At 35.3% G+C, this 8,896-nt stretch overlaps 1 protein-coding gene across 1 annotated transcript in view; it reads left to right on the top strand.

Moving 5' to 3' along the window:
- Positions 1-1,091: 1,091 nt before the first annotated feature.
- Positions 1,092-8,896, top strand: part of LOC128223825 (protein O-mannosyltransferase 1-like) — a 92,367-nt gene continuing 84,562 nt past the window's right edge. Inside the window, exons 1-6 of the mRNA XM_052933245.1 lie at positions 1,092-1,172; positions 3,687-3,805; positions 4,651-4,754; positions 6,170-6,220; positions 6,879-7,025; positions 7,524-7,632. Coding sequence (XP_052789205.1) covers positions 1,116-1,172; positions 3,687-3,805; positions 4,651-4,754; positions 6,170-6,220; positions 6,879-7,025; positions 7,524-7,632 — 587 coding nt within the window. The 5' untranslated portion in view covers positions 1,092-1,115. The remainder of the gene's footprint in view (positions 1,173-3,686; positions 3,806-4,650; positions 4,755-6,169; positions 6,221-6,878; positions 7,026-7,523; positions 7,633-8,896) is intronic.

Genomic DNA, 8,896 nt, shown 5'->3' with positions numbered 1-8,896 from the left:
AGCAGTATACTAGTATAACCTAAATGTTTATTAAAGACCTCAAGCCGAATCTTCTTCGGGCGTATAATGCTCCATTTCGCGGTGCTCTTGTTCTACTTAGAATTTACGTTAAAATTTGCTTACAACCTCAAATATTTTCAAAGTCCATTGACATCTGGCTTTGAAACTTAGCACACTTGTTCACCATCATGCCCCCAACCAGTACACAGGAGGAGGTAACTCTATCAAGTATTTTGACAAAATTATGCCCCTTTTTCAACTTAGAATTTATGTTAAAGTTTGCGTACCTCCTCAAATATTTTCAAAGTCCATTGACATCTGGCTTTGAAACATAGCATGCTTGTTCACCATCATGCCCCCAACCTGTACACAGGAGGAGGTAACTCTATTATGCATTTTGACAAAATTATGCCCCTTTTACGACTTAGAATTTACATTAAAGTTTGCGTACCAGAAATATTTTCAAATAAAATTTATGTAAATTTCCCAGCACATCATGTTTTGCATTAAAATCTAATTTAACAGTGATCCATGCATGTTTCGCCAAACCTTTTCAATCCATACACCGAAAAGCGGCTGAATAGTCGAGCGCGCTGTCTCTGTGACAGCTCTTGTTGTAAAATGCACTTTTTTTATACGGCGAAATAAAGTAAGGCAAATCATTGGGAGTGATAAAACTATGATACTGACAGCTGGAACTCTTTAAAAATGATGATATATGCTCAAATATCACCTTTGAAGTCCATGATTTTGAAAAGTGTTAGTAATGTGATTTAACAAAAGGCATTAAGGTTAAGTTATCCTGAAGTTCGTGTATGAGTAATTGTGGGTGTGAGGTTTTGTTGTCAGTTTTCAAATTTTTCTTTGACTGAACCAACTTTGGTTCGCACCCAACTAAAACCATAATATTTTTTATACTTTTATTTTTTCTGCAATTTCAGTATCAAAGAGTAAAATAGTTATAACATATATTGTTTTCAGATGCATTACTGGGAAAAAAATTGTGCCAAAACATGAGCAAGTCCTTTTAAGTTTAATTGAAAAAAATAATTTCGCAGACTGATAATTTTTACTTATTGTAATATTTCAGATTTAACTTAGCAGCCATTATCACCATGGCAGAAACAAACAAAGAAAGTGAAAGTGAGGAAAAGACGGAGACTACGAAGCAGGTGTGTGAAAGCTTGTTTATGCTTGCACTTGGGCCTTGTTAGTCATTTTAGGTTTTTGTAGCATAGTGCACAGCCAGAGTGTTATATTGTGTAACCCTGGTTAGAGCTACACTGGTTCTTTAACGTGCACCAGTGTATAGCACTGACACAAGGGACCCAAATTTAACGTCCCTCCCGGAAGTCGATAAGTACACTTAGTGGTGCAGTGGGGAATCGAACCTGCAATCTCTGGATTGACAGTCAAGTGTGTTACCACTTGACCACGGATCCGCAACAAACCTCCATCTTAACTTAACCCGTTATGGTCTTGTATTCAAAGGTATTGAAATTGTTATTGAATAGAATTTGGACATTAACATATTCGTAGTATGAACAAATTTATTTGCCTGTTGATTTCTGTTTTTAGTTTTAAAACATTTTAAAACCTACTCCGCAGAAAACTAATTTTTTAAGCTCCCATGAAGCAGGTAAGGTTACAGCACTCTTTTATATCTTGTATGATCTCGAGAGTTGACAATTTTTTTTTGCCAGGAATACTTCCCTATGACAATGAGAAGTATGCACAGTAATAAAGCATCAGGGGTGGAGCTAGTCCTCTATGCATGATGTTGTGGATTCATAATTGTGCTAGGGGGTCTGGTGGCATGTCCCCTCAGATGATTTTTAGCTCTACTGGCCAAAGGCCAGAAGAGCTTATGCGATGGTAATGTGTACGTAGTATGTGCATCCGTGCGTCCGTGCGTCTGTAAACAATTGCTTGTGAACACGATACAGTCTTCAGTTTTGATTGTATCTCGATGAAATTTGTACAGTATCTAGATATCCATTAGAGCTCGGTTCCTTTCGAAAACCAGCCAGATCCGCCCATGCATGCCTAGATTATGGCCCTTGATAGTATAACAAATACTATTGTGTAAACAATTGGTTGTGAACACGATACAGTCTTCAGTTTTGATTATATCTCGATGAAACTTGTACAGTATCTAGATATCCATTAAAGCTTGGTTCCTTTCGAAAACCAGCAAGATCCGCCCATGAATGCCTAGATTATGGGCCATGAAAGTTTTAAAGAAATGCTTTCTATTTTTAGCCAGGTCTGCATGAGCGAATTCTATTTTTAGCCAAGTTTACATGTATATGTTAATTCAAGTCTAGAGTTAAGGGAGACAATTTGCAAGTCTAGGATTTTGAGAGAAAATTTGCTTTTTGCTTCTGCAGTTGATTTTGTGAATTACTCTGCCTTGTTCTTGTTGAAAGCCCAAAGGCCATTTTTTAGCTTTAAGTTCTGTAGTTTGCGCATTTATCTTAACAAAATTGGTTGTGAATGTTTAAGTTATGCACCTGGTGTCATTAATGGCCACACCCAGGGTTCACAGGTTTGGTAAACATAAATCTGGAAAGGTTTGAAAATCTTTTTGTGTGTTCGTGCATCCATCTCAGCACAATTGATTGTGAATGTTTGTTCAAATTGATCAATGTTGTCCTAGGATGCCCTTGACTTTGACCTTTTGACCAACTTTTTTTAACTTTTAAAACTACAGAAAATTTTACTATGAGTACAGTTTTGAAAGCATTTTTTTTGTCAGATGACTTTTACTTGGCACATATTAAAATAGTTCATGCAACTAATCTGCTTACAATACTTTCTGGGCTCAGATGTAACCCAAACACAAAACATAAACTATATGTCTGTTGCCTTTTACCCATACATACATGCTCTGGATTGATATGACCACAAAAGCCATGCCAGTAGAGCATAGGCCCTTTTGGGCCTCTTGTTTAAACCATGGTCCAATCTGGTGCATTCTGGGTGTTCTGAGGTGCTTTATTTAGTACTGGAAAATGGACAGTTTAAGGATCATGTAGGCAAGTATGCATACTGCAACTTGGGCTGATTTGTTTTTGGATTATTTTTGTCAGAATCATGTGGATGCACCTGTGTTGTCGCATATACAGCTACACGCCTGAGGATATTCAACTACTTGTATTCAAAAATATTAGGAGGGAGTGCAAGTTTTAAATTAAAAAATTATCACTGACAACTATATTGAATATCAAGCCATCTTATTCACTAACGTATTGTCCAGTTGTTTCTTTTTTTCAAATCAATCTGTTAAAAGTGAAACATTTAAATGAATTTGAGACATTCGAAAAATATTTAACTGAATTTTTTAATGTTTTTATGTACATTTCTTGTTAAGGTCGCCCCTTTTTAAAAAAGGGACCAGGCATTGAGGTACCCTTTAGAATTTGAACTGGTAATTGATTAAAAATGTACATTCATTGAGTAAATGTATATTTTACAGAAACAGGATGAGATGCAGCTAATACAGTGAAGCTGATACTTAATTCTCAAAAATTGACTCTGTCAAACAAAAGGGCACAGCAGGCTGTAGAAAAAAGGCAGCAGGGTGCTGGAAAAAGGCAGAGAGGTGCCCCAACCTGCTATTTAGGCCTAGCTGGAGCACTGAACAGTGCGATATATTGTCAGTATACAAGAATTCACTTTTACAGAAACAGGATGAAAAGCAGCCATTTACAGTGAAGCTGGAAGTGGATTGTATGCAAATTGTTTTGTTTCTGGCCGCCCTGGCAACACGAACATGGCAGATTGGCGTTCCTCGAGCAGTTGTGTAAGATGTTTAGTGTTTAACTCAAGTTTAATTTATTCCTAGTTTTTTTTTTTTTGACTGATGCTATGATATTTCAATACAGGGTGCAGATTAAAGAATAGTATTGGATGACCGAAGCTATTCTTAAGTTGTTATGAGAATACAGTTGACATGTGACTGTCTGTTGTGAGTGACCTTTGATCTGCAATCAGACCACTGCATTATTGCTAAACAAACCTTTATTCCTTCAACCATGTTTCTGACAATCACTGCATTATTGCTAAACAAACCTTTATTCCATCAACCATGTTTCTGACAATCACTGCATTATTGCTTAACAAACCTTTATTCCTTCAACCATGTTTCTGACAATCACTGCATTATTGCTAAACAAACCTTTATTCCTTCAACCATGTTTCTGACAATCACTGCATTATTGCTAAACAAACCTTTATTCCTTCAACCATGTTTCTGACAATCACTGCATTATTGCTAAACAAACCTTTATTCCTTCAACCATGTTTCTGACAATCACTGCATTATTGCTAAACAAACCTTTATTCCTTCAACCATGTTTCTGACAATCACTGCATTATTGCTAAACAAACCTTTATTCCTTCAACTACGTTTCTGACAATCACTGCATTATTGCTCAACAAACCTTTATTCCATCAACCATGTTTCTGACAATCACTGCATTATTGCTAAACAAACCTTTATTCCTTCAACTACGTTTCTGACAATCACTGCATTATTGCTAAACAAACCTTTATTCCTTCAACTACGTTTCTGACAAAGCGTTGCTTACATGGCTTAATGTTTGACAAACATCTCTTGTTTATTTATATTATCTCTGTTGTTTTCAGGTTTGACGAACTCCATTTTGCCAAGTTTGTCTCACTCTACTTGCGAAGAATATTCTTCTTCGATACCCACCCTCCCCTGGGCAAAATGATCCTGGCGTTTGCAGGTGATGCGCCTTAAAATACACAATCTGCATGTTATATATTTAGGCTTTTTGTAAGAATGTTATTGTCATCATTGGAGAATTGTGTTAAAGTAATATTCTGTATAAAACTTTAAAGGTTAAAAGCACATATTAGAATACACACTTAATTTATTTTTATATAAAAAGTTTGTTTCAGTGTAAGATCATTATATATTTCACCGAGTGAGCACCAAAGTTTATATTTCACCTATATTGCTGTTTAACACTGAACCAAACAATTTTTCTTTTCATTATATGACTAAAATTTGGAATGAAAAGTCATTTAATAACACTTTTTTTTAGAAAAAAACACGCCATTTTGTATTCGTAACATCATTTCGGAAATGACGCTATTGAAATCGTGTCCCAGCCGCATGTTTGAGAGCGACTTAATTTTTAAAACCAAATGCAAAATATCAAATATCTCTATTAAAGCTGCATTCTCACAGATTGAACATTTGACAACTTTTTTCATTTTTAGTCTTGAAACGAGCAATGAAATGAAATTTTTGCTACAATCCATGGAAACCAATTATATAAGACTGCTTACTAAAACTTAGATTGCAGATTTTCATATTTAAGTTCAAAATTTGATGTTTTATGCATTTTTCTTAAACCATTAGTAACGGTTTAAGCCATAAAACAGTAATTTTCGAACGGAAATATGAAAATCTACGATCTGATTTTTTGTCAGCAATCTTACATCATAAGGTTTCAGATATTTACGCAAAAATTTGCTCTTTCCAAGATAAAAAAAAAAAAGTTGTAAAAATGGTAAATCTGTGAGACTGCAGCTTTAAGCACCGGAAAGCAATTAATAAATATATGTATACTTTATTTTTACCAACTAACCTTAAAATTAGTAAGGTCGGCAACTATTTCGAGGTAGGGTCGAGTAACCCAAACCAAATGTTCTATTTTTTTAAGGCTCAGTCTATTTAAAGTTGTCATGTTCAGATAGAAGAGCTGGAGATAAATGCTACATATACGCGGTCAGTCAAAAATTACTGAGCCATTCCTGATAACTTTTTATATTTGATAAACAGAAAAACTACCTGTTTATAATCCTTCATAGTAATCTTCCTTGGAGCGAAAAAACTGAATTCCATCTCCTTAGCCATGCTTGGATACCAGTTGCTAGGCAACTGAAGTTGATTCGTTGGACCTTCCTCTTCATGGCACACTCTAGTTCATCATACGGATTCCTTGAAAAAAAAAATCAATTTTGGAAACAGATCAAAATCAGGGGAGAAAGGTCTTCAGAGTACATGGGATGATGAAGCACTTCCCAGCCATATCCCTCCAGCAACTCTTTTACAACTTTACTTTTATGGGGTGGCAGTGTGTCATGCAAAATGAGCGTATAAAGATGAATTAATAATTATTTTTTTTTTCAGGTGGCTACATGGGCTTTGAAGGGGACATTGGCTTTGATAGGATTGGAGCAGGTAAGAAAGATAAACGGATGGTTATGGTTAATGCATGTGTTTTAACCTCATCTGTTTTGTCAAAGTTATGGTGTGTGTCGTATGTATCTATTGGTGCGTTGTTGAAAAACTTTATTCTTTGCCGTAACTCAGAAAGTGTCAAAGATATTTAAATGATGAAACTTGGTGCACATTAAAGCTGTGCTCTCACAGATTGACAACTGTTTAAAAAAAATTGGGGGTTGAGCCACATCTTGTGTAAAACCATGTATATACGATTGCTGATAAAATACCTTATCACAATTTTTAATATCTATGCTCAAAAAATCATGTTTTATTGGTAAAAGCACCACTAATGCTTTAAGAAAAATGAAAATTTTGGCTTGAGATCTGTTCTATTGTGTGTTATCCAATATGACTGATATGATAACACTGTTGCCTGAATCAGCTGAACCTGAGACAGAAAATGAAAAAAATTGTCAAATCGACCAATCTGTGAGAATGCAGCTTAAAATCAAAGTTTGCTAACTAAATATTATCCCCCCCCCCCTACACCACACACAACTTGTGCCAGCTGTGTTCCCCCCCTCCGTTTATATAATTTGATAGCTGTGGAGCAGGGAGTCGTTTGCAATATGATGAAATGGGATTTTTATTTTTTCCTTTTTAATATTTTAAGGTTTTCCACCGGATTACCCAGTACGCGAGGTACGACTGGTGCCCGCAGTGTGTGGCAGCATGGTTGTCCCCCTTGTGTACCAAATAGCCGTGGAGCTGGGACTCTCGCGATGGGCTGCCCTACTGGCTGGGTCATTCATATTATTGGGTATGGTAACTGGCAAGTTCCGAAACTGGATTTTTTTGCTGCCATTTATTTATAATTATGCATTTAAAATGAAGCCTTTTTCAACCTTTGGCATTCATGAATCATTTGAATAAAACTTTGAAAAGGCCTATCAAAAACAAAAAAATGGTATGGGTAACCTGATCCACCCACGAAATATGCACTGATTTTAACATTGTTATTGTCTGTCTTGTTTGTGTGTGTTTTAAAATATAGTTTAAAAATAGTTAAAAAAAAGCTTTATTGTATATTATTATACTGAAGATTACTTTAATGTCACCACCACAAACCACTATAACGTTCTTACATACAGCCCGATAAAAATAAGTAATTAAAAAAACAAAACCTACTCTACCTGTTTATGAACAAGATGTTACACCCTTGTTTGGGCCTAAGATGTCCAAAGGTTATATTTGGTTAGCTGACTCATTATAATGCATTTATTTTTGTGCTAACATAATAGTTGTATGTAACCTTCAGACAACGCCCTATTGGTCCAGTCGAGGTTTATGCTTATGGAAGGGATGCTGCTGTGCTTTATGTGTATTGCTCTGCTTGGGTTCCTGAAATTCCGTAACCTTGCTCACAGGTAAACATTTACTTGTATTTTTAGCTACGAGCATTGTTGACATGTAAGACTGTCAGTGAAGACCAATGTATTTTTAGTAACGACCAGTTGACATGTAAGACTGTCAGTGAAGACCAATGTATTTTTAGTAACGACCAGTTGACATGTAAGACTGTCAGTGGAGACCAATGTATTTTTAGTAACGACCAGTTGACATGTAAGACTGTCAGTGGAGACCAATGTATTTTTAGTAACGATCATTGTTGACATGTAAAGACTGTCAGTGGAGACCAATGTATTTTTAGTAACGACCAGTTGACATGTTAGACTGTCAGTGGAGACCAATGTATTTTTAGCTTAATTGTGAAGACCGCTTTAAAGCCGCACTCTCACAGATTTACCGTTTTGAAAACTTTCCTAATTTATTTTCCTTGGACTGTGCCAATATTTGTGTAAATATCTGAACAACAAGTTATATAAGACTTGTGACAAAAGATTAGATGGCATATTTTCATTCGAAAATTAATGTTTTATGGCTAAAACTGTTACTAGCCCTTTAAGAAAAATGCATAAAACATCAAATTTTGAACATAAATATGAAAACCTGCGATCTGTTTTTTTTGTCAGCAGTCTTATATCATAGGTTTCCTTAAAAAAAATGGCTCGATCAATGACAAAAAAAAAAGGTGTCATAACATTCAATCTGTGAGAGTGCAGCTTTAAAGCTGATGTGATTCATTCTTGAGTCTGTTTGGTGGTTCAAGACCTTGTCTGTGAGAGATGGACACCATGCTTGATCACTAGACCGCTTTCACTCTCCTAGACTGTTGTATATGCTGCATAAATGTGGTTAATCTCAAACTCAAGACCTTGTCTGTTAGAGATGGACACCATGCTTGATCACTAGACCGCTTTCACTCTCCTAGACTGCTGTACATGTAAAATGGGTAATGCTGTTTAAAGCTGCAATAGCCACTTTTCCAATTATTTTATGTCACACAATAAAGTTTTGTTATTTGCTTGACTTTGTTTGAACAAAAATATATGAGCAGACCTAACAGTTTTTACTGATGTCTTGCGCCAATATTACCAAAAAACATTTTAATCAAATCTCAATCTCGACTCATTTTACCACAAATCATAAAGAATCATAAAAAAAAATGTACATTTTTTTCCACTTTTTTAAAACATTATTTTTCATAGAAGACTTTAATCAAAACCTTTAATTTATATTTCAAAGAAAACTTATTATAGAGCATAACATTGGACTTGAGTTATTGTTAAA

This window comes from Mya arenaria, chromosome 17 (assembly GCF_026914265.1).
Source record: "Mya arenaria isolate MELC-2E11 chromosome 17, ASM2691426v1".
NCBI lineage: Eukaryota > Metazoa > Mollusca > Bivalvia > Myida > Myidae > Mya > Mya arenaria.
Note: the sequence above shows the minus strand (reverse complement) of the source record. Positions and strands in the feature narration are given on the sequence as shown.